A 27,794-nucleotide genomic window follows, 5' to 3' on the forward strand; every position below is an offset into this window, starting at 1 on the left:
AATGGTTGTTAGAGATCATATGCTGACACCAACCGGATCGGATGAAATTTGCTTCTCCTAGAGGCTCCGCAAGCCAAATCTGGAGATCAGTTTATATGAGGGCTATATATAATTATGGACCGATGTGGACCAATATTTGCATGGGTGTTTGAAGCCATATATTAACACCACGTACCAAATTTCACCCGAATCGGTTGAATTTTGCTCTTCCACGAGGCTCTGGAGGTCAAATCTGGGGATCGGTTTATATGGGGGCTGTATATAATTATGGACCGATGTGGACCAATTTTTGCATGGTTGTTAGAGACCATATACTAACACCATGTACAAAATTTCAGCCGGATCGGATGAAATTTGCTTCTCTTAGAGGATTGGCATGCCAAATTTGGGGGTCCGTTTATATGGAGGCTATATATAATTATGGACCGATGTGGACCAATTTTTGCATGGGTGTTTGAAGCCATATATTAACACCACGTACCAAATTTCAACCGAATCGGTTGAATTTTGCTCTTCCACGAGGCTCCGGAGGTCAAATCTGGGGATCGCTTTATATGGGGGCTATATATAATTATGGACCGATGTGGACCAATTTTTGCACGGCTGTTAGAGACCATATACTAACACCATGTACCAAATTTCAGCCGGATCAGATGAAATTTGCTTCTCTTAGAGGATCGGCAAGCCAAATTTGGGGGTCCGTTTATATGGGGGCTATACGTAAAAGTGGACCGATATGGCACATTTGCAATACCATGCGACCTACATCAATAACAACTACTTGTGCCAAGTTTCAAGTCGATAGCTTGCTCCGTTCGGAAGTTAGGGTGATTTCAACAGACGGACGGACGGACGGACGGACATGCTCAGATCGACTCAGAATTTCACCACGACCCAGAATATATATACTTTATGGGGTCTTAGAGCAATATTTTGATGTGTTACAAACGGAATGACAAAGTTAATATACCCCCATCCTATGGTGGGGGGTATAAGAACAAAGAACAAAATTTGCGATACCCGTTTTCTTGAAGCTATTTGAAAGGTTTGTTGGAAAAAATATGCCTTATTATTTTAAATTATAAATGGTGAAATGATTTAATTTATGAATTATGGAGCAATTATCCGGCCACTCAATTATAAGATTAGATGGATACACATGGTAGGCAAACTTTTGTTGTTTGATCCAAAGGCAGAAGGTTATGAGTAGAATATTTTTCCCCTAAAGGTGAGTATTAAGTTCGAGTTTAAGCCTAGTACTAAGATCACGTTTTCGCGCGAAAAACTGTTATACTCCATATAAAAAACGTTAGCGCGGAATCTTTGTTTTAAGCATTTTTCAACATATATTTATACAACCCTGGATTTTTCGCACGAAAAAATAGGCAGGCATATTATTTCGCATAAATAAGTAAACATCTCTGGGTTTGAGACCCTATTTACGGAGTTAGATGAAGATATTCGGTTTTCGCAGAAATTTAGTACTAAGCATTAGCCGCTAAAGTAAAAACTAAATCAGTAAAAAAAGGCATAACATTATACATATTTGTTGCAAATTTTATTATAACTTGATGGGGAATAGCCCAAAGCAAATTTTCACACAGTTTTTATTCCTTAAAATGGATTATTAAAGAGAAGTAATCGTGAAAAAATGACGATTTTAGCGGCTTAACTCGAACTTAAAACCCACCTTAAAAATGTAATAAGGTATTCATTATTTTATTCTATATATTTCATAACATCTTTAATGCCGTAGACCCCAAAAAAACCAGTATCTATTGAGTCTATTATGAAAACATAGTCATGTGCTTACGCATATGAATGCATCTGACTGAATTATATATGTGGCTTTAACTTCCCATTGCCATAAAAAACAACACACTCCTATATTGCGGATGTATTGCTATGTGCAGTCAAAAACAAACGCACACAGGGGAAACCAACTAAAAAACAAAAACAAAAAAAAAAAAACGTAACATGTGCTTGTTTAACAAAACGTATACACAGGAAAATTCAACTTGGTGCTCTCTGTGCCACAGTTACAAAAGTTCAACGAAGAGTATTTCTCGCTCACGCGACGAACTGTAAGTAATTGCATTAAGTGCATTCCATTCATTGTGCATTGTAGCGAACTCATACAGTTAAATTTCGATGAACCCATGCCTACACATGCACACACACCCACATTCAGAGTAGATATATCTACCCTAGATGTATAGTACGAGTAGTATTCTTCATATGTACCCAGAAAAAGCTGCGGCATTGACTGCATTTTATTGCCATTGTACTTGGTGAATTTCATGCGGTTGAATATATCTGTGAATATTTGTGCTCATTGAACAAAAAAATCAAAATTTCCTAGCAACAGTCTCGTCGTCTATGCGAATGTTACAAAATCCTTTTGAAAAGCTTTGCTTCATTAAAACTAAAACGCTTTTCTGGTGTTTAACCTTATGCATGAGAGAGTGTCTTAGGTCAACTGGTAGGAATTAATATGAGCAAAGTTCAATTGTTTCATATTTGGTTTGATTCTTTTCTTGCAATGTAAAAGCTAGATGTAGTGGGTTTTTGTAGTAGAGTTTACAACGATTTATTTTGTTGTCTAGCAAAGTAAACAAATGACTCTAATTTGGGTGACTGATTTTGTACGATTTACAGGAACATGGAATTAATTTTATTATTCCTCAGTTTTTAAGACTAAGAAATTGGCGTACGCAATTTGCAAATAAAAAACTATACGAACTTTTGCGACCTTACAACAATGTTACCAGGGAAATTTTTCGGTTTACCCTACAAAGTTAAATGAAAAACCCTACGTTCCCCTACACTCCCAAAAATTGTAACCAACAATTTCCCCTACAATAATTTTCGTAAAAAAACGGTAAACATGAGTATTTTCCTTTCCCACAGCCACACGTGATAATTATTGGCAATTGTTTTACACAAAAAAAAAAAATAAATAAATAAATAAATAAAATAAAATAATTTTATAATTGTAACAGAGAAATAAGTTAATACTTTTTGCTAAATTGAAGAAAATTTATTAAAAATAATAAAAATAATAATAATAGCCGCTAAAATCGTCATTTTTTCACGATTACTTTTCTTCAATAATCCATTTTAAGGAATACAAACTTTGTGGAAATTTGCTTTGGGATATTCCCCATCAAGTTATAATGAAATTTGCAACAAATATGTATAATTTTATGACTTTTTTTACTGCTTTACTTTTCACTTTAGTGAAAATTAGCGGCTAAACTCGAACTTAATACTCACCTTAAGGGAAAAAGTTCATACATTTTGATATATTTTTTCTGCCCCTATGCACGTACAAACGCAAAATATTAGAGAAAACCCTACATGTAGGGAATTTCATCTACTTTTGACATTAACAAAAATTTATCAAAATAATAACTTACCGGTGATCCAAAATTATGACCAATTTCATGGGCTAATGTAACATGCGAAACGGCTGGAGGAACATGTTTGCCATAATTCAAAAGTGTAACAATTCCAGTGTTTAAGGATTTTAAGGAACCACGATAATGCTGTAAAAAGAGAAATATTTTCAAAATTATTTAAATATTTATTTACACTAAATATGTTAACAACTTTAACAAGTATAGGGCCTAAAATACGGCCATGGGGACCCTGCACTGTGAATATAGATTTGATATTAATTATTAGTTTAAGTTTTAAGATTATTGAAATTTTTCAGTTGCACACATTAGAGCCAATAATTTTATGTCGAATTTCATTCGGATACACAGAAAGAAAAGTTTTCTATTCTAAGGAACGAAATTTTTTTGACGCCAAAATTCTATTTAAAAGAAAATAAAACAAATTAGAAACTATTGTAGCAACGTTTGTGATAAATTCGTTTAATGTACTCTTCTTAACAAAGGAGAATTTTGTTTATCTATAATTTCGTTCATGTGGTAGAAATACTAATTATTGCTGTAGCGAATTGCAAGTAAATTGATTTTTCATACTGGATTTTGGACGCTTAAATATACGGAAGTAATTTTATTTCCTAAGGAATTCAATTTTAGTCAAAATTTCCTTTTGATTATAAAAAAATTTTCTTGAAGAGCAAATCAAAAAAAAAAAAAAAATTAAAGGCAATCGTGGCATCATAAATTCGGGTTTATTTGCTCTTAAAGTAAATACTTTATAATACAAGTAAACCTGGTTTATCTACACTAAAAAAAGGTTATGTGGAACCAAAGATTTTACTCTTTCTTTAAGGATTTTGGTATTGGTTCGGAGCCAAAGTAATCTACCTTTAAATCTAGGATTTATAAAATTAAAATTTGGGCACATTTATCGAACTTTCATTCTCTATTTGCAGTATATTAACACAAGATTTGAAATTAAAATACAATATTATTGGGTGTCCTAAAATGTTATTTGAATAATCTTTTATATTAGTTTCATATTTGTTCCACTGTAAACTTTCATTTCGGAGGCAAATATTGACATCACTTAAATGTCCCATAGCCACAGTTGTTTCAATAAAGTGCGTTCATGAAGATTTGAAAATAGGTAGCTGCATAATGGGTTAAATATTTATTATTCCATCAAAATATCAGCTACACGATGTTAATAAATCTTGTCGTAACTGTCAAAAAGGTTTGCAAGAAACTATGAAACAAAATCCCCTCAATTTCGTATTTCCTAGTCGCTTTCATACTACAGAAGAAAAAGTTATATTTACTTAAGAAATTTCTTTTTGATTTTGTAATGTTTTTTTTAGAGATGGACGGTAAACTTTTCTTTCAACAAATTACCAAAATTCAATTAATAAAACTGTTAAAAACAACAACCGTTTCTACTCACTTATAGCAGAACTTTTCTACAACAGACAGACTTTTGCGTTCACACAGATTTGTGATTTAGAGTTTTATTACGTTATGAGGCCCTTAAATAACGAAGTTTTTGTATATAATCATAGTTCAAGAAGTTTAAGCAGACTCAAAAGAGTTTATCTAATGATTTGGACTTTATTTTAAGGATTTTAGTTTTGATTCATTATCGTTTTATCATATATTAACAAAGATGTTCATGTATAAATAAATACCAGTTAAAAACTAGTATATACGGTCGTAAGTTCGGCCAGGCCGAATCTTATGTACCCTCCACCATGGATTGCGTAGAAACTTCTACAAAAGACGGTCATCAACACTTACCGATGGCAAGGTATCTTAACACTTCTTAACACCTTCTTCTAAATTCTAATTCTTCTAAATTCTTCTAATTCTTCTAAATTTTAAGTTAGTCCATACGGGGTATATATATTAAACAAAAATAAAAAGGCTGATAAAATACGTATATAATTCAGTTTGACAAAATTATCTATAGAAATAAAGTATTTTCAAAAGTATTTTTTTTACTTTAAGGAAAATTAATTTTGTTAAAACATGTCTGAAGCAATGACAATGATTTTTGATATAAAATTTTTTTATTTCAAAAAAGTTGTTCTTAATATTGTGTAAATTCCATATTAGTCAATATTTTTTCGGTGTAATAGTAAAATATTCAACTACACCAAAAACACCACCGTTATTCTCGGAAAAATTGAAAACAAATCCATTCAATTAAATAAAGTTAAATGAAGACAAACACAAAGAAAATTCAAATTCAAGGTTACTTGATGAAATTTAATATTTAAAATATAATTATAAGTATAATATAAATAATGTAGCCACCACATGTTGATAAAAAATGGGCATCTGCTAGGACCTCGATTTACCTCTTAATTATTTGTTTTTTACTAAATATGGTTTTAGTTTAAATTAAGAAAAAAATCATTTTTGATTGTCCAAAAAATCTTGAAAACTCTAGAAATGGATTTTATCGTGGGTAACACTATACCCAATTTTCGTTAAAGGCCTTTAACATATTTCCAAGCATCACTTTCCTTAGTCCATTGAAGGGAATTGGTAAAATATTTAACAAAATTTCATAATTATATTTTTTTTATAGAATTTTTCATAGAAAAATATTATATCCCATAAAAGGGGCAGAGCTGTAGAAAAATAAAAGTTTTCAATTATAAATTTCTGGTTAATTGAAAATTGCTGTAGGTGCACAAGTCTCTGAGTGGGGGTTATGAAATATACATTGTGGTTTTATGAGTATGTGTGTGTGTGTGTTTATATCTATCCCTGATATTGGTATGAGTCTACTCTGAAACTTTTCACAGTTTATCAACTTTGAATTGCTGAGCAATGCCAATAAGAAGAAGGGCAAGTGGATTGGTATATTAGCAATGTGTCAGTGTGTGTTTGTGCGTAACTAGCAAAACTAAAGCAATTGCCATAAAAGTTCACAATATCCTTTGGGCAAGTTTCTTAGACAGAGAAGAACCCATAGCCTACCAACCAAATTCTTTCTCTTCGACTTCGAATTCTTCTTCTTCTTAACAATTGTCGACCATTTGTCCATAATAGGCCTGATATTGGCCAAACACTAACACACCCACAGATATCAAGACATCGTAGAGTCTTTCGTTACGTTTTGGTTGTTACACAGGAAGGACGATGGTAAATGACACTGCTCAGCTGTTCCATTCACAGGATAATATTAATTGAATGATGCCAATGATGGCGACCAACCATGATTAGCGGTTACGCTATTGCCTAACTACCATGGTCATTGCCTTCGGTGGGCATCATTAAATAATAAGAAAATAATAACACTGGGTGCGACAGCAATATTCAATTATAGGCGTTGATTATTTTACATTTCAGTGAAATTGAATTAATATGGACTTTAATATATATGAAATTATCGTTTAACAGAAAAAGTTTTTGCAGAGCTGGAGCAGAGTTTTGGCGAAATTTAAGAGAACAATAACTTTTGACATTTGTGATTTTAATTTTTTTCCAAGCATTAGGTAAAAGTTAGCCTTGGGTCCATATTGATATTGACATTGTTTACACAAATGATTCAATATAGTGTATGTGGTTAGCAAGCACACTAAAAAAAGGTTTACTTGGATCCAAAAATTTTGACCTTCCTTTAAGGATTCTTTAAAATAAGGAAATTTTTTAGCGACCCATCCGGACCTAAATCTAGGATCAATAAAACTAAAATTAGGATTCAGATCTCATTTATCGAAGTTTCATCCTATTTTTTCGGTATATTAATAAAGCTATACATACGAGGGCGGTTCGGAAACTTCTTAGCCTATCAATGAAAGAGAATAGTTAATTTTTTTTAAATATTTTTATTTTTCACTATAATCTCCTGAAACTTCAATACACTTAGTCCAACGCCTTTCTAGCAATTCTATCCCTTGATTAAAATAGTTTTCCTCAAGGTCTTTAAAATAGTGATTGCATCTTCATTTGAGGTAAAACGCTTGCCAGCAAGGAATTTTTTAGATTTGGGAGCAAGTAAAAGTCACTGGGAGCTAAATCAGGAGAATAAGGTGGGTGGTCAAGCAACTCGTACTTTAATTCGTTGATTTTAGCCATTGTTAAAACACTCTTGTGCGCTGGTGCGTTGTCTTGATGAAAAATTATTTTTTGTGTTGTAGGCCAGGACGGTTTTCTCGAATTTGTACATTTAATTGATACAAAAAGGTTGCAATAGTACTCTGAATTTATTGTTTTACCCTTTTGCAGATAGTCAATCAATAAAAAACCTTTGAAGTCCCAAAAAAACCGTTGCCATAACCTTACCTTATTTTAAAGAAATTTGTCCTTAATAGTGTGTCAATTGCGTATCCTAAAATTGGGGTTGCGTAATCTTTAATATCACGTAAATATTTTTTTCAGTGCATATATTTTACACAAAGACAGGGCCAAGGTTCTATTCCGAACCAGAAAAATAAAAAAACAAAACTAATATCGACGGTGATAAACAAGTATACTCCCTTTCTTTGTATTTCACTCCAAATCATAGATAACAGGTTGGCTGGTAAGCCCCCGGTCTGACACATAGATGGCGTCGCTAGTATTAAATGCATATTATTTTTATATAGTACCAACCTTCAAATGATTCGTGTCAAAATTTGACGTCTGTAAGTCAATTAGTTTGTGAGATAGAGCGTCTTTTGTGAAGCAACTTTTGTTATTGTGAAAAAAATGGAAAAAAAGGAATTTCGTGTTTTGATAAAATACTGTTTTGTGAAGGGGAAAATACGGTGGAAGCAAAAACTTGGCTTGATAATGAGTTTCCGGACTCTGCCTCAGGGAAATCAACAATAATTGATTGGTATGCAAAATTCAGGCGTGGTGAAATGAGCACGGAGAACGGTTAGCGCAGTGGACGCCCGAAAGAGGTGGTTACCGACGAAAACATAAAAAAACACCAAATTATTTTGAGCGGTGTTTGCAGCTGTTAATTCGTTATACACCCGAGTTTTTCCGTCGATATGTGACAATGGATGAAACATGGTTCCATCACTACGCTCCTGAGTCCAATCGACAGTCGGCTGAGTGGAAAGAGACCGGTGAACCGTCTCCGAAGCGTGGAAAGACTCAAAAGTCCGCTGGTAAAGTAAAGGGTGATACGGTCAAAATTTGGTCAAGGGAAAACGCGTGTAAATCTGTGAAATCGTTTATTTAAAAAATCAAATTAAATTTCTTTTTCAAGTTCAATTAGTATAAAATTCAGGAAAAATATTCAGTTAGGCTTTCGCTTTTCCAAATCCGAATTGCCGGGCCTCACGCTTGACACCTGCCATCAGATTTTGTACAGCCACCTTGTCCACCTTCTTTGCCGCAGAAAGCCAGTTTGCCTTGAACTGCTGCTCGTCCTTAGCAGTTTTTTTCGTCTTCTTTAGGTTCCGCTGGACAATAGCCCAGTATTTCTCAATTGGGCGGAGCTCTGGCGTGTTGGGAGGATTCTTGTCCTTGGGAACCACCTGCACGTTGTTGGCGGCGTACCACTCCATGGCCTTTTTACCGTAATGGCAAGATGCCAAATCCGGCCAAAACAGTACGGAACAACCGTGTTTCTTCAAGAAAGGCAGCTGGCGTTTATTAAAACACTCTTTCACGTAAATTTCTTGGTTGACAGTCCCGGAAGCTATGAAAATGGTGCTTTTCAAGCCACAGGTACAGATGGCTTGCCAAACCAGATATTTCTTTGCGAACTTTGACAGTTTTATGTGCTGGAAAATATCTGCTACCTTTCCCCTTCCTTTTGCCGTATAAAACTCCTGTCCCGGAAGCTGCTTGTAGTCGGCTTTGACGTAGGTTTCGTCGTCCATTACCACGCAGTCAAACTTCGTCAGCATCGTCGTGTACAGCCTCCGGGATCGCGCTTTGGCCGTCGTATTTTGTTTATCATCGCGATTTGGAGTCACAACCTTCTTGTACAGAAAAAAATATCAGCAAAATTTTCAACTTCAATTAAAAAGTTAATTGAAGTTGAAAATTTTTTCAATTAATAAATTAATTGATACAATTAACTTTTTAGTCATGATAGAAACATTAAGTTAATTAAGTCAATGATTGAAAATTTTAAAATTTTTAATTAAAAAATTAATTGATACAATTAACTTTTTAATCAAATTCGGAAGACTAAGTCAGTTAAAAAAGTGATGAACATTTTTTTTAATTTTTAATAAAATTTTTTTTTCAAACAATCAATTGTTAATCCATATAAAAATTCTAAGCCAATTCAAAATGTAATTCAAAATAGTTACCTTTTTTAATTAATAAATTAATTGAGTTTTGCAATCAACATCAATTAAATTTTTAATTGAATCAATTAAAAAATTAATTGAAATTTGGTAATGAAATCAATAATTGTTTTAATCAAGAATTTTTTCTATGCCCAATTAAAACTCTGATTGATACTATCATTTTCGTAATTGAAGACATTTCAATTAAAAAATTAATTGGATCAATTAATTTCGTGATTGAATCAGAAAAAAAACTTTTTTTGTGTGTAAGTCGATAGTCCGGCTCGTTTTTTGGCTCGATGCACGGTTGTAGACGATACACCCACCTTATTTGCGGCATCTCGGAGAGAGAGTTTCGGGTTTCGCTTGAAACTACCGCCAACTCTCTTTGTCGTCTCAGCGGCTTCCGGTTTTCGATTTCCCCCCGATCCAGACTTCCTGGCTGTCGACAAACGTTCCCCAAACACTTTAATTACATTTGTAACGGTTGATTTGGCAACTTTTAGCGATTTTGCCAGCTTTGAGTGCGAGTAGCTCGGATTTTCGCGATGCGCGAGCAAAATTTTGATACGCTGCTCTTCTTGCTTGGACGGCATTTTGACAACTGAAGAGTGAATTCCAACATCAAAATAGGAACATTCCACACGCACACACCTTCAAAATGAGGGGTGTTCAGGTTTTTTAAATGCAAAATTGAAAGAAATACGTCAAGTTTATATTGACCAAATTTTGACCGTATCACCATTTAATGGCCTCTGTTTTTTGGGATGCGCATGGAATAATTGTTATCGATTATCTTGAGAAGGGAAAAACCATAAACAGTGACTATTATATGGCATTATTGGAGCGTTTGAAGGTCGAAATCGCGGCAAAACGGCCCCATATGAAGAAGAAGAAAAAAGTGTTGTTCCACCAAGACAACGCACCGTGCCACAAGTCATTGAGAACGATGGCAAAAATTCATGAATTGGGCTTCGAATTGCTTCCCTACCCACCGTATTCTCCACATCTGGCCCCCAGCGACTTTTTCTTGTTCTCAGACCTCAAAAGGATGCTCGCAGGGAAAAAATTTGGCTGCAATGAAGAGGTGATTGCCGAAACTGAGGCCTATTTTGAGGCAAAACCGAAGGAGTACGTTATAATCGTTGTATCGCTCTTGAAGGGAACTATATTGAATAATAAAAACCAATTTTGACAAACAAATGTGTTTTTCTTTTTTAGACCGGGGACTTATCAGCCAACCTGTTAGTCGTTTTTATGTTTTTTTTATTTTTTAATTATATATTTTACGATATTTATTATTAATTCCTTAAGAACACGAATTTGTGGTATATAAACAATAAAGCTATAAATTATATGCAAAATTGCAAGTGTATTTCCTGGGAACACTAAAATACTAGTAAGAAAGAGTAATTTCTAACTCTTCAAAAGACTCAGCCCCATATGCAGTAAAGTTAAAGAATACATCAAGCCTAATTATAATTATATTATAATTATTATAATTATAAATAAATTGTTTTGCATATGGGCATCAATATTTACCTAATGGGGGAGTTATTTCATACTCTTTTGTAGGGATAAATAACCCCTAATCGTTGGATTGATTCATAATTGTGTAGGTGGATTTATCAAATAATACTTCTTTCATATGACTATTTTTTTGTATTCTGAAAGACTAATGGGTCTTTCTCATTGAAAAGACTGATTTAAGTCCTTATGATTGAATCCAAGTTTACTTTTCTTCACCGATACGATTTAACTCCCTTCATATCTCAACACTCTCTCTTTCTATAGAACTAACAAAGTGGACATGGAAACTAGTAAGTGAGTGTGTGTGTGTTTTGTACACCCACACACATATATATCCGGATTGATATTTACATATGGTATTGATACAATGTATGTTAACAACAATCACCCTTGACTTAATTTCCCATTTAACTTTAACGCCCGCCCCTATACTCACCTCATGGCATAAAATGTCCACATATCCGGTGTGTCATCATTTACCAACACAATCAAACATACTATGAATACAATGTGCTTGGACAATAAATACTATGGTCATACTAACGTGTGTCAACAAACATATGATGATGGGATCAAGGACTAACTGTGTGTGTCATTCAATTCTGAGTATTCCTAGTGGACTATGTAGGTACTGAAGTATGGTTACTATATGTATAGGTAGATTTAACAACTCGGTAACCAATCGAGGTTTTCACTTTTAATGAAAGTGCAAATGTTTGTGTAAATTGAAGCATTTTTGTTTACAAATGTTTCAGTGTAATTTTCCAATTCAATGATTTAAATTGATACACATACACGACCAGCATCCTACATCAATATTAATAATTGATAATATTATTAATATTTACTTCAGGAGGATGGAAATAATCTAAAGAGAAACAACATGGATAACTACAAGAAAATTGAAGATTCTGAAAGTTAATGATATTTACAAATACGAGAATAGCTGCATTATCTCCAAGCTATATTATACTATCTTTATTTGATAAAACATTGTTATATAGAATATCCTCTTAACTTAATTTTCAAAATAACAACCGATGTGGGTATACTTAGATGGTTAAAAAAATGTGACAGTTTCATCATCCTTGCAAACTTTATTTTTGCAAAAAAAAATATATATAAATACACAAATGAACGAATGGATAGCCAAGTTTTGATCGACTCAGGAATTAAATCAGAGTTGATCAATGTAAAATATGAGATTAAAGATTTTGGCAGAAATATTTTCACAAAAAAAATCAAAATAGTTATACCCTGAGCATACAAGAAATGTTATTGAAAAAATACATATTATAGAAATTAACCGTTTTAGATTTAAGTTAATGATTGTTAACAGCACTCGTAATTTATGCATCTATTGACTTTTTGTGAGATCCCTTATTGTTGTTACTCTTGGATAAATTTAACAACTTGAAGTAACATCTGAAACAAATTGCTCCATGCTCATTAATGCAATGGTTTAGTTCATTCCGTAATTATACTGTAAACTGAGATGTACGACAGTTATATAAAAACACATAGAAAATCTATTATAATGACAGTATTACTATTTTCGAATATAGTAAAAAAAAAGATATTATTGTTTTGTTGTGCTTCATTATGAAATTCGTATTCGTATTTGTTGTGATATTTCAGATTCTTTCAAGAGTTTTTGGTGTCGGACTTATTGATGGTTGTGAAGCAGACAATGAAGTGGTAACACAAATATTAAATTATATATGATGTATATGATTTATTTAATAAATTATGACTTTTTTTAAATAGTGTATGCAAGATGCCGAATGTTGTAGCGGTCATTGTCACAATGAGCACATTGAAACAGGGGGATTTGGAACATGTATTGCTCCACATTAATTTAATTATGTTAGCTTTATCATATAATAAATTAAATAGCAGCATATAATCTCGCTAAAAGAGTAATTAGTTTTCTATACTTGTTTATTTTAAAGAATATACATGATTTTTATACCCTGCGCCACACTGTGGAACAGGGTATTATAAGTTAGTGCATATGTTTGCAACACCCAGAAGGAGACGAGATAGACACATGGTGTCTTTGGCAAAAATGCTCAGGGTGGGCTCTTGAGTCGATATAGGGATGTCCGTCTGTCCGTGAATACATTTTTGTAATCAAAGTCTAGGTCGCAGTTTTAGTCCAATCGACTTCAAATTTGGCAAATTTGGGTGCTCAGAATAGATCCCTATTGATTTTAGAAGAAATCGAAGCCAGAGTTTTACCCCAATTTGGTTGAAATTTTGCACAGGGAGTAGAATTAGCATTGTAGCTATGCGTGCCAAATTTGGTTGAAATCGGTTCAGATTTAGATATAGCTCCCATATATAGCTTTCGCCCGATTTACACTCATATGACCACAGAGGCTAGTTTTTTGCTCCGATTTATTTGAAATTTTGCACAGGGAGTAGAATTAGCATTGTAGCTATGCGTGCCAAATTTGGTTGAAATCGGTTCAGATTTAGATATATCTCCCATATATATGTTTTTCTGATTTCGACAAAAATGGTCAAAATACCAACATTTTCCTTGTAAAATCGCCACTGCTTAGTCGAAAAGTTGTAAAAATGACTAATTTTCCTACACTTCTAATACATATATATCGAGCGATAAATCATAAATAAACGTTTGCGAAGTTTCCTTAAAATTGCTTCAGATTTAAATGTTTCCCATATTTATACCCTTCACCACTACTGTGGTACAGGGTATAATAAGTTTGTGCATTTGTATGTAACGCCAAGAAGGAAAAGTCTGAGACCCATCGTTTAGTATACTTAGTATACTTAGAATTAAATTCTGAGTCGATTTAGCGATGTCCGTCTGTCTGTCTGTCTGTCTGTCTGTCTGTCTGTCTGTCTGTCTGTCTGTCTGTCTGTCTGTCTATCTGTCCGTATGTCTGCCTGTTGATGTATTTTTGTATGCAAAGTACAGCACGCAGTTTTAGTCCGATTGTCCTAAAATTTGGTATAGGGTCCTTTTTCGGCTCAAGGACGATCCCTACTGATTTTGGAAAAAATCGGTTCAGATTTAGATATAGCTGCCATATATATTTTTCACCGATCTGGTCATAATTGGCGTGTATATCAACCGATCTTCCTCAAATTCCGTACATCCGAATATTTTATGAGTCTCGAAAAACTTGCAAAATATCAGCCAAATCGGTTCAGATTTAGATATAGCTCCCATATATATCTTTCGCCCGATTTACACTCAAATGACCACATAGGCCAATTTTTTGCTCCGATTTAGTTGAAATTTTTCACAGGAAGTAGAATTAGCATTGTAGCTATGCGTGCCAAATTTGGTTGAAATCGGTTCAGATTTAGATATATCTCCCGTATATAGCTTTCGCCCGATTTACACTCAAATGACCACAGAGGCCAATTTTTAACTCCGATTTAGTTGAAATTTTGCACAGTGAGTAGAATTAGCATTGTAGCTATGCGTGCCAAATTTGGTTGAAATCGGTTCAGATTTAGATATATCTCCCATATATAGCTTTCGCCCGATTTACACTCATATGACCACAGAGGCCAATTTTTTGCTCCGATTTAGTTGAAATTTTGCACAGGGAGTAGAATTAGCATTGTAGCTATGCGTGCCAAATTTGGTTGAAATCGGTTCAGATTTAGATATATCTCCCATATATAGCTTTCGCCCGATTTACACTCATATGACCACAGAGGCCAATTTTTTGCTCCGATTTAGTTGAAATTTTGCACAGGGAGTAGAATTAGCGTTGAAATCGGTGCAGATTTAGATATAGCTCCCATATATATGTTTTTCTGATTTGGACAAAAATTGTCAAAATACCAACATTTTCCTTGTAAAATCGCCACTGCTTAGTCGAAAAGTTGGAAAAATGTCTCTAATTTTCCTAAACTTCTAATACATATATATCGAGCAATAAATCATAAATAAACTTTTGCGAAGTTTCCTTAAAATTGCTTCAGATTTAAATGTTTCCAATATTTTTTTTTACTAACATTGTGTTCCACCCTAGTGCATTAGCCGACTTAAATTTTGAGTCTATAGATTTTGTAGAAGTCTATCAAATTCTGTCCAGATCGAATGATATTTAAATGTATGTATTTGGGACAAACCTTTATATATAGCCCCCAACACATTTGACGGATGTGATATGGTATCGAAAAATTAGATCTACAAAGTGGTGCAGGGTATAATATAGTCGGCCCCGCCCGACTTTAGACTTTACTTACCTGTTTTTAATTGAATTTGAATAATTCCCTTACAAGTTATAATGAAGTTTGAAAATAAAGAAATATTTTTTCTGTGCTTGCAGATATAATTCTTATTTTAGCTGCTAAACTCGAATTTTGGAAATTCGACGAATGTTAAAATATTGAAAACGGACGAATGTTAAAATATTGAAAATGTCGAAAAATCTATTTTTCCATTATCAGAAATAGTAGGAAAGTTGACTGTTGCGAAATTCATATGTCATAGTTTTACATAAGTAGAAAAGATGACTTTTTGATTTTTATTACAATTCTTAAACCCTTTCTATGTTCCATGGCAATTTCCATAAAGTCGAAGATGCTAAATTTTCTGAGTAAACAAACGTTCGTAGGGGGTTCCCCTCTCAGTAAATACATGGTTAGATTAGGTTAGGTGGCAGCCCGATGTATCAGGCTCACTTACACTATTCAGTCCTTTGTGATACCACAATGGTGAACTTCTCTCTTATCACTGAGTGCTGCCCGATTCCATGTTAAGCTCAATGACAAGGTACCTCCTTTTTTAGCCGAGTCCGAACGGCGTTCCACATTGCAGTGAAACCACTTAGAGAAGCTTTGAAACCCTCAGAAATGTCACCAGCATTACTGAGGTGGGATAATCCACCGCTGAAAAACTTTTTGGTGTTCGGTCGAAGCAGGAATCGAACCCACGACCTTGTGTATGCAAGGCGGGCATGCTAACCATTGCACCACGGTGGCCCCACAGTAAATACATGTTGCCAATATTGTTTTGATTTCAGCTTAAAACCATGCCTAAACTACCCTACAGAGGCAACAAAGTATGTTTGCGATACTTATGTGGACAAAGCCCTTTAGGATTGACGGTCATTTCGAGACTACCATATTCCTCTCCAGCATTCTCTACTTGCAGCAAAAATATTAACCAATCTGTGTGAACACTTCAAAAGAGTAACACGCAGTAGAATAATATGCAGACCTGTCAGAACGCTGCCCTTAGAACTGTAACAGGATGTCTTCACCGTACACCCCTAGATCACCTCTATGTGGAGACCAAGATCATCCCAGTGCTTCGACACAATTACATGATATCAATGCAGTACCTCTTGGGTTGCTATAGAAGTTGTCAACCAACTCATCATCTTGTGGATAAGCAACCTCCATCCAGGAATGTAAGGTTTGAACTTCACCATCTAGTGCGCTAGCGTTATAAAAGAGAGCTTCTAGATCAGGCAGCACACCAGACAGGTATGAACAGGATTCATGAGGATACTGTAGATGAAGCGGTAAGAAGCTACAAAATTAATCCTATTCTCGGAGCTCGACCATCGCCCATAGCACTGGAGGAGTGAGACCTCCCACGGCAGACCAAGGTAGTTTTGGCCCAACTAAGATCAGACAAGTGCAGCCGCATCAATTCCTACTTATCAGTGATTGATAGCAGCGTAGCTGACGTGTATCCCATCTGTAATCAAGGGTCACATGACACTCGTCACCTTTTCGCTTGCTCAGCTAACACCCCATCCTTGTCGCACAGTTCCTTGGTCCGGCTACTAATTGAACTACCGAAGCATAGAACAAAATGGAACTACATTAAAAACTGTTAAAACAACCCAAAGTGAATTACACTTGAACCTCCAGGAAAACCATAACAGCAAATGGCCCAAATAAATTTACCCCATAAAATCACCCATGACGTGTAAAAAATCCCTCCCGCTTTTCAATTTTTTAATTGTTTCCGTATACGAAACGTATAGATCCTCCATCCCAAAGACGAAAAACTAATAATTACAAAAAAAGGAATATATCTTTTTCAATTTCCGAAAAACTTACATAAGTCCGGTATTGGAGATTAGCAATTAATAAATCAATACTAATACTAACTAACATCTTAGTCTCATTAACTTATTCATAGTGGCAAATTGGTGCGAGTTATTTCCGTTTGCATAAATATTAACTATAAATCTTTTTTAGGATTCTTTTGACGACATACTCCAGTTATTACATTTTTTGTTAAAGTGAATACATTGAAACATTCTCCGGAACAACATTCTTTATGTTCGGAACACTAGAATAACAAAAGCAATACAAATGAAAAGTTAAAATTTCTTTTTAAATTTTAACACAACCTATCTTACCTCATCACCTATCTTCTTACATCCATAGATTAAGAGCATTAGTTGAAGGATTATACAGCATAATAGTATGGTCTTCATACTGAACGCAAATTAGTACCTGATTCGTTACAGAAATAGTAAAATAAAATGCCTACTAAACTTCGGAACTAAGCAGTATTTGGTGAATATATTTCGACTGTGATCTTTGCATTAATGAAACTTAAATTAGTGGTGGACTTCTCTCTGCATTAATGAAGAACCACTACTACAACTACTTAAAAAATGCTTTGGACACGCGTGGAATACTAAATGCATACTGAAGTAAATATCAAGATAATGAATTGGATAATGAGTATGTAGATTTCATTTGATTGCACCTGTCTATACAAAAGGAAAAATTATCCTTGTTAAAAAATGAGAAAAAGTATTAAATATACAGATGAAAAAGATAGTAGTAAACAAGTATATACAGCAGTAAGTTCAACCGGGCCGAATCTTAAATGAACCACCATGAATCAAATATAATAGTTTCCTTTGAAAATTTTAGAGGGGTTTGATGACAGCTATTTTCCCAAGCAGATCAGTTCAACCAGTACGCTTCCCACAGATAAATGTAATGATTTTACCTATGAAGACTAGATCAGATTCTGAATTTATAAGAACCCTTTTTTCTTAGAGTTTTAGAGGAATCATAAACATCTCTTATAAGTGTGCAAGAAAATTATGAAATAACGCCTTGATTTGAAATCTCAAATCTGTAGATTTTCATCCCAATTATTTAAATGATTACGAGAAGTAAAATTTGGACATTTTGCATTCAGTATCAAGCAATTTTCATGATCAGTGCGCCTTCTATACCCTCAATAAGTGAAATCGGTCTATATAGAGGCCTTACCAAATGGACCGATAAAACTAAATCATATACACTTTGTTATGGGCCTAAAATGCCAATATATTTTCTATTTGTGGCAAATCGGGTAAAAACTACAATTTCTGGAAACCCTAGGAGTTAAATCGGGAGTTCGGTGTAATGGGGGCTATACCAAAACATTGAGGGAAACACACAGTATTCAGCATATTTAATTTTAGTTCTGGAATCTAGACCGGTCGGAGGACCGGTTTATAGGGGCTATATCAAAAACTGTACCGATACTCAATATATTCGGCACACCACTTTATGGTCCTAGGTTAGGTTAGGTTATGTGGCAACCTGATGTATCAGGCTCACTTCGACTATTCAGTCCATTGTGCACACAGAGAAGAGAATGGTTGGAATTTGGTTGTTCTTATGAACATTCTATGTTTAGAAATAAATATTAGTTGTTTATACTAATTTTCTGTATTTACATATATTTATTCATGCCTGTAACCATTGGATGGGATTTTCAACAGATTTGCTGTTGTGCCACAACATAAATGGTTGTAGTAACCATATTTACCTCCTTTGAATAATTTTGATTCGTATTGGTGGATACACTGTTAGAAAAATATGTTTTTCATATGTTCCGATATAAACAAAATGTGTTTCGGGCACAACTTTTAAACACAATATATTTAAGTGCAAGCATTTAATGTTCCTAAACTAACACTAAATATTTGGGACACATATGTTAATATGTTAGAATATATTATGTTTGGGGCATGAATGTTTCATAAAAATAATATGTGTGAATGTAAACATATATAAATTTACAAATTTCGAGTAGACATATATATGTTGTGATATTTTATTCAGAGAGCGACAGAGAGAGAGAGAGTATAGAGATGGAAACCGGGAGGGTTGACGAAAGATATCAACATAACACAGCGAGAGAATCAAAAGGGAGCAATTTCTGTGAAACCGTTTGTATGTTGTTTCGGAAAACTGTTTTATGATAAGGCCAAAAATTTAATATTTTTTTTTTTTTGGAAGAACAATAAAGAATTTTATTTCACAATTTTAAATATATTAGAGGCAACGATAACAAAAACATACAATTTTATCATCTCTTCGCCATGAATGGGATCATAGTAAAGCATGAATGGTATAAGAAATGTTTTCTCGGGACAAAAAATTCAAAAAAAATGTTTTGTATTGCAGATACATTTTTTAGAGGACTCAAAATAACTCAACAATCTTAATATCTAGCATGTATCAAACATAATCGTGGAGGTTGAGGAGGTTCCCGAAAACATTTATAATTAGATGTGTAGGCGTATTTAAGACATTTTTACAATTTTCCAAATGGGCTTGACCTCTCCAAGACGTTTGGCGAATTGTGAATTTATGTTCACAAATAGGGTGGTTTGTAATTATTTGCAATCTGCTAGTAACCGATTTTCACCATGTTCTATCGTATTTAGTTAATTTCAACACGAACATATACCATTCCATTTATTAATCAATTTTTATTTTATTTTTAGTAAAGATTTCTTGCCGTATAGGATGATTTCGCCAATTCATGGCAGAGGGTACATGAGGTGATTTAGTGCGATTTTCATCTTTCGATGTATTCAGATTTGTTATATACATATATTTTAATAAAATAAAATATAATATTTAACTGGGACGAAATTGGTTTTTAATTCGGTCATTAGTATTATCAAAGTTGGGCAACACAACCGAATGATGAAGGTAGCAACAACCAATGTCGTCGGCAGACCCAACCAACACCATATGAGATATTGGTTGTGCCGACCGAATCAGTCGGGTGGCACAATTGCCAACTGGTAGTTGCTACAACTGCCAAAAAGAGGTTGGCAATATATTCGATTGTCACAACCAATCTGTATTCTCTGTGTGATACCACAGTGGTGAACTTTTCTCTTAATATGATCCTAGAATACCTCTATATTTCCAATTTCAGGCAAATTGAGTAAAAACTACGGATTCTAGAAGCCCAAGAAGTAAAATCGGGAGATCGGTCTATATGGGGGCTATATCAAAACATGGACCGATAATCACCATTTTTGGCACATCCCTTTATTTTCCTAGAATACCTCTACATTTCCAATTTCAGGCAAATTGGATAAAAACTACGGATTCTAGAAGACCAAGAAGTAAAATCGGGAGATCGGTCTATATGGCGACTATATCAAAACATTGACCGATACTCACCATTTTCGGCACACGTCTTTATGGTCCTAGAATACCTCTACATTTCCAATTTCACGTAAATTGGATTAAAACTACGGATTTTAGAAGCCCAAGAAGTAAAATCGGGAGATCGGTCTATATGGGGGCTATACCAAAACATGGACCGATAATGACCATTTTCGACACACGTCTTTATGGTCCTAGAGTACCACTAGATTTCCAATTTCAGGTAAATTGGATTCAAAACTACGGATTCTAGAAGCCCAAGAAGTAAAATCGGGAGCTCGGTCTATATGGGGGATATATGAAAACATAGACCGATACACCCCATTTTTAGCACTTCTCTTTATGGTTCTAGAATACCTCTAGGTTTCCAATTTCAAGCAAATCGGATAGCAAATACACTTTCTAGACGCCCAAGAAGCAAAATCGGGAAATCGGTCCATATGGGGGCTATACCAAAACATGGCATGATGGTCCTAAAATACCTCTAGATTTCCAATTTCAGGCAAATTGGATAAAACCTACAGTGTTTATAAGCCCAAGACCCGAAATCGGGAGGTCGGTTTATATGGGGACTATATCAAAACTTGGACCGATATATCCCATCTTCGAACTTGACCTGCCTGCAAACAAAAAACTAATATGTGCCAAATTTCAGGACGCTAGCGCCATTATTGAAGGCTGTGGCGTGATTACAACAGACAGACGGACATGCTTATATCGTCTTAGAATTTCTCCCTGATCGAGAATATATATACTTTATATAGTCGGAAATCGACATTTCGATGTGTTACAAACGGAATGACAAACTTATTATACCCCCGTCACCATTCTATGGTGGTGGGTATAAAAATTTAATTTTGTATATTTTTAGTTAGAATCATTTAGCATAAAATAACTAAAATATACATATTAATATTTTTGAATACATTAACCCATTTAGAGTCGTTGTTCGATTTTTCAACTAAATATTTTTCAAAACATATTTATGTATGAAAAAGTTAAAATGTGGAACAAAGTTTGGTATATTAAAATTCATTTTTGTGGGGGGTGTGTGGCTCATATTTATATAATTTGATATCGGATTTGTTCACTCAAATGCTTATAATTTTGTCATTTTTCATTTCTTCTAGTTGGTCTTATTGCTTACATTAAAGTATCATTTTTACGAACACGAAGAGAAACCAGACGTTTTTTCAATGGTTTATACTTTTTCGGCGGCACCGAGTCATTAAAACACGATTTTTTTTAATTTGCCCTATTTTCATCGATATATTTTAAACCACTTAACTTATCGCATATCCACGTTTGTTTGTCATCTCAATACCTTGCATTCAAGTACAAACAACGATATAATCGGACATTTCTAACTCGAGATATGATTTGTGTAATGAAAAACGGCCGAAAAACTAAAAATAACGGGATATCTAAAAAACTGTTCCATAAAAAATTTTAACCTTCATTTTCGAATTTAGCAGACCAAAATAAAAATAAAAAAAGTCACCTCTCATCAAATTTACATGAAAAAAATTTATTTTGTAAACTAGTGTTATCAAAGGCGATTCTGAACTTATTTATGGAAATTCTCCTATTTAAATAATTTCAGTTGAGGCATGGCAGACTCGTGTATCTCCATTAATGATTCTCTCATTGGGATGAGAGTATATAATGAAACCATTAGCAATGAAATATATTCTAGGATTTCACATACCACCATTGTTCGTTTAATACTCTTGTATCAAAATGAAAATCTTGTTGCTATTTACAATTATTTTACAAATAATTTTACTGGTTGTTGGCCAATGCACTGATATGGGAAAAGTGGTATGAAAAAAAAAAATCAATCATAAGGATTATCTCTTTCTTTTAATTTTACTATAGTGAATTTATTGACAAAGTTTTGTTTTCTGTTTTGATTTTATCTTTATAGTGCAGACACAAAAGCGATTGCTGTTCAAGAATGTGTTTCTATGTCTATAGTGAGGTAGATTATACTCGAAGTGAAACGGGAAGATGCGGATGGCCTGACGATGGTTTATCAAAGAAGATAGCATAATTCTACATAAGATTACGTTCCTTAACCGTTTAAAATAAAAGTTTCCAGCAATTTGTAGATCTCACCAAAATAATGACGTCAATCAATTGCTAGATCGGAAGAATAATCATTCATATTTTCAGAAGGCTTAAAATTACTTCACAATATATAGTCTAAACTTAAAATATATCCTTTGACAAGCCAATGTTAAATTTATCGCTTCTGCGCCAATTTAGCACCGCTTCCGGATAAAACAAGTAAGGAAAGTCTAAAGTCGGGCGGGCCCGACTATATTATACCCTGCACCACTTTGTAGATCAAAATTTTCGATACCATATAACATCCGTCAAATGTGTTGGGGGCTATATATAAAGGTTTGTCGCAAATACATACATTTAAATATCACTCGATCTGGACAGAATTTGATAGACTTCTACAAAATCTATAGACTCAAAATTTAAGTCGGCTAATGCACACAATGTTAGTAAAAAAACATATGCACTAACTTATAATACCCTGTTCCACAGTGTGGCGCAGTGTATAAATATGGGAAACATTTAAATCTGAAGCAATTTTAAGGAAACTTCGCAAAAGTTTATTTATGATTTAGGAAAATTAGAATAATTTTTACAACTTTTCGACTAAGCAGTGGCGATTTTACAAGGAAAATGTTGGTATTTTGACCATTTTTGTCGAAATCAGAAAAACATATATATGGGAGATATAGCTATATCTGAACCGATTTCAACCAAATTTGGCACGCATAGCTGCAATGCTAATTCTACTCCCTGTGCAAAATTTCAACTAAATCGGAGCAAAAAATTGGCCTCTGTTGTCATATGAGTGTAAATCGGGCGAAAGCTATATATGGGAGATATATCTAAACCTGAACCGATTTCAACCAAACTTGGCACGCATAGCTAAAATGCTAATTCTACTCCCTGTGCAAAACTTCAACTAAATCGGAGCAAAAAATTGGCCTCTGTTGTCATATGAGTGTAAATCGGGCGAAAGCTATATATGGGAGCTATATCTAAATCTGAACCGATTTCAATAAAATTTGGCACACTTGACTACACTACTAATTGTACTCCTAGTGCAAAATTTCAACCAAATTGGGGTAAAACTCTGGCTTCTGGGACCGTATTAGTCCATATCGGGCGAAAGATATATATGGGAGCTATATCTAAATCTGAATCGATTTCCTCCAAAATCAATAGGGTTCTATTCTGAACCAAAACACATAGTTGTGCCAAATTTGAAGTCGATTGGACTAAAACTGCGACCTAGACTTTGATTACAAAAATGTGTTCACGGACAGACGGACATCGCTATATCGACTCAGGAGCCCACCCTGAGCATTTTTGCCAAAGACACCATGTGTCTATCTCGCCTCCTTCTGGTTGTTGCAAACATACGCACTAACTTATAATACCCTGTTCCACATTGTGGCGCAGGGTATAAAAATTAAAATTACCCATTAAAAGTATGAAAAAACCAAGTTATAAAAAATTGAATTAAAAGAACTTCCTGGGTAGTTAAAATAAAGAACATCATTGGGAGTGCATCTTCTGGAAGTGCTTTTAAAGTTGTGCCTTTGGAAGAACTTCCAAATTTTTTTGCTGGGTAATTGTACACACATCAAATCCGAGGTATCTTTGTTTGTCTGTTCCGAGTAAGCTCGGAAAGGGTTTAACCGATTTGATTAATTTTTCAAAGAACGTAGATGGAGATCATGTGATGAAATAAGTTCTCCGAGTTCCTTGAAATTTTCAAGTAAGGTTGGGTGGCGTCTAGACAAAGATCCGCTACTTTATTTTTCGATATTCGGTTGGGGAGTAGAACCTCTTCTTTGCCCGACTTTTTTTAAGTACAGTGGAGAAACTAAACTGATTAACTTGAATTTTGAAGAGGATAGGGTGGAAGGTATGAAATTATCATGAGGTACCTGATTTTTCGATATTTGGTCCCCTTGCCAGATATTATGAACATTGAAGAAATATTCCTTGAACTTCCAGGGAAGCTTAGGGTTGTTTTTGGACAAAACTGAACTCGTATTTTTTATACCCTCCACCATAGGATGGGGGTATATTAACTTTGTCATTCCGTTTGTAACACATCGAAATATTGCTCTAAGACCCCATAAAGTATATATATTCTGGGTCGGGGTGAAATTCTGAGTCGATCTAAGCATGTCCGTCCGTCCGTCTGTTGAAATCACGCTTGCTTCCGAACGAAACAAGCTATCGACTTTAAACTTGGCACAAGTAGTTGTTATTGATGTAGGTCGGATGGTATTGCAAATGGGCCATATCGGTCCACTTTTACGTATAGCCCCCATATAAACGGACCCCAATATTTGGCTTGCGGATCCTCTAAGAGAAGCAAATTTCATCCGATCCCGCTGAAATTTGGTGCATGGTATTAGTATATGGTCTCTAACAACCATGCAAAAATTGGTCCACATCGGTCCATAATTATATATATCCCCATATAAATCGATCCCCAGATTTGGCTTGCGGAGCCTCAAAGACTTGGTGTTAGTATATGGAGAAGCAAAATTCATCCGATCTGGTTGAAATTTGGTACGTGGTGGTAGTATATGATATTTAACAACCGTGACAAAAGTGGTCCTTATCAGTCCATAATCGTATATGGCCCCCATATGAACCGATCCCGAGATTTGGTTTTGGAGCCTCTTGGAGGAGCAAATTTCATCCGAGTCAGTTGAAATTTGGTACATTGTGCTAGTATATGGCCGTTAACAACGATGCCTAACTAGGGCCGTATCGGTCTATAGTTATATATAGCTCTCAGATAAATCGATCACCAATCACACAAAAAGTGGTCCATATCAAGTTCGTAATTGTATATAGCCCCCATATAAGCGACCCCCACATTTCAATTCTGGCTCCCTACGTACCGTGCAAAAGTCCATATCGATTCGTAATTATTTGTGGACTTACGTACACATACCTGTTTTGTCTAATATATACCACGTATGGACTAACTGACAATTTAGAAAACGAATTAAGGTATCAAACCCCAAGTAATTCGATGACAGTCTTTCGTAGAAGTTTCCACGCTATCCATGGTGGAGGGTACATAAGATTCGGCCTGGCCGAACTTACGGTCATATATACTTGTTTTTTTTTTTTTTTTTTTGATCGGGGAATGGGCCATCCCTTTTAAAACATTTGATTTCCTTGAAATTTAATGGGAACGTGGGAAAAGGTTTATAAATATATAGAGTAGTATGCCAGTAATGATATACATTCCGTATAATGTGGAAGAAATCCACCATACTTTGGTGTTATTTCGGTTGTATTTCATCCACACGCGGCAGAATGAAAAGCCACCGAAAGTTCGTCTACCACCATCATAGATTGCCTTCTCATATTATAATCCGCCGCCATCATAAATTGTCTTTCCATATCATATAGTTATTTCGAGGGGACACCTCGCCTAAAAGTATGCAATGATCTTCTTAAAAATGAGATATAAGTTGCAAAGTTTGTTAAAAATAATGACTTTTATGTTAATTTAGATTTAAATTGAAAAAATAAAAATCGGTATAAAATCTGATATAACGGAATTAGTTCGTAGTTAAATCATAAATTTGTGCCACTTCTTAGAGTCTCAACGATAGCGCTTCCGTTAAATAAAGCCCTTTTGGTAAACTTTGATTTCATAGTGAGCTTAACTTGATGAACTCTTGCATTGGCCTTAGTCCTTACTGGCAGGGAATTTAATACGAACAAATTTCAAAACTTTCGTATGGAGTGGACACCAAAGGCAATACATCCTTGGTATTAGATGAAACGATGATTTCTATGTTTTCTAAATTTCATGCAATACATGTATACCGTGTATCCCCAGAGGAGTGAAAATCTATTGTAAACTCTCTGCCATACCAGTAAAGGCTAAACTGAACATAGGAATTGCTATGTCCAGAAAAATAACCAAACGATGTAGGTGGATTTCAAGGATTTTTATTTTATTTTTGTTTTTGGTTTTGGGTTGGCGAATATTTTGTTTCGTCCTTGTAAATGTGTGAGCTATATTTGGCCATTTATTGTCGCTCTTGGTTTTTGTATTCATTTTGTTTTTTTTTTTTTTTTTTGTTATAGGGCCATTTTACTGAAAACACATGCATGTTTGTATGGGGCGTGACATCGTTCACCATGTAGACATGAATGTAGATTCATACATATGCGAGTATCACACAAAAAAAGGGGTCATAATGAATTTTCAAGTTCATATGTTGGAAATTGTTGATTTTCATGTTGGATTTTTATTGCTCTTCTCATTTCTGTACTTTTTTGTTATTATATAAAGTTAAATCATAAAAAAGTGAAATTGTTGGTGACTAGAAATTTCCATTGTTATCCTGAATGGAGAGGACTTTTTTTTAAATTTCATTAAAATATATATTAAATATTTATTTAAAACAAAATTGGCACTTTCCTCATTTTGAAAAAATATGGACTAAATCAATTTATAATAATTTTTTTCATTAAAATATATATTAAATATTTATTTAAAACAAAATTTGCACTTTCCTCATTTCGAAAAAATATGAACTAAATCAATTTATAATAATTTTTTACCAAGATCTACATTTATACAGGAATCATGTTTTATGTATTTCGAAAATAACCACTGGCTTTTACGATGGGTACACTTAAAAACAGTGAACACTCCAGGGTACAACTCCTATTTAACTCTATGTCAGTTCATGGAATTTTATTGTGTTTTAGTAAACATTTTCCTAACATGACTTTTTTTACTTAATTCTTAGTGTACCTTAATTAAAAGAACCAAAAAAGAGAAAAAAAGATTTACTAAATTCGTATTACCTACAAAACAGTTCACAGATATATTTTTTTAATTTGTTAATTTTCCCATCATAAGAAATTCACATCCATCGTCCATTGCAAAATTAATTACGTATAACAAATTTTCTTGAATTTGTCGAAAAATATTTACGTATATTTGTGATATCGACATTTGTATGTCTAAGAATGGTTACTTATGGTAGTAGGATATTGGGAAGTCTATATAAGCCTCAATAGAATTTTAATTTAGATAATTCCATACTTTCAGGCACCCGTTTGGAAATGCCGTAATATAAAGAGGGGAATTGGTCATAAGTATATT

General features: G+C 34.1%; 1 protein-coding gene and 2 long non-coding RNA genes across 5 annotated transcripts in view; 2 read left to right on the plus strand and 1 right to left on the minus strand.

Moving 5' to 3' along the window:
• Positions 1–27,794, minus strand: part of Kul (Kuzbanian-like) — a 793,173-nt gene that overhangs the window by 20,944 nt on the left and 744,435 nt on the right. For all 3 annotated transcript variants that reach the window (XM_075293591.1, XM_075293584.1, XM_075293599.1), the window contains one exon: positions 3,420–3,548. In XM_075293591.1, the coding sequence (XP_075149706.1) occupies positions 3,420–3,548 (129 nt within the window). The remainder of the gene's footprint in view (positions 1–3,419; positions 3,549–27,794) is intronic.
• Positions 12,624–13,093, plus strand: LOC142223789 (uncharacterized). Its single transcript, XR_012718897.1, has 2 exons — positions 12,624–12,868; positions 12,938–13,093. It is a non-coding gene; the product is annotated as an uncharacterized LOC142223789 (long non-coding RNA).
• Positions 22,212–22,728, plus strand: LOC142223775 (uncharacterized). The gene is made up of 2 exons (XR_012718894.1): positions 22,212–22,423; positions 22,530–22,728. It is a non-coding gene; the product is annotated as an uncharacterized LOC142223775 (long non-coding RNA).

Source organism: Haematobia irritans, chromosome 1 (assembly GCF_050003625.1).
Source record: "Haematobia irritans isolate KBUSLIRL chromosome 1, ASM5000362v1, whole genome shotgun sequence".
In the NCBI taxonomy this organism is placed as follows: Eukaryota; Metazoa; Arthropoda; class Insecta; order Diptera; family Muscidae; genus Haematobia; species Haematobia irritans.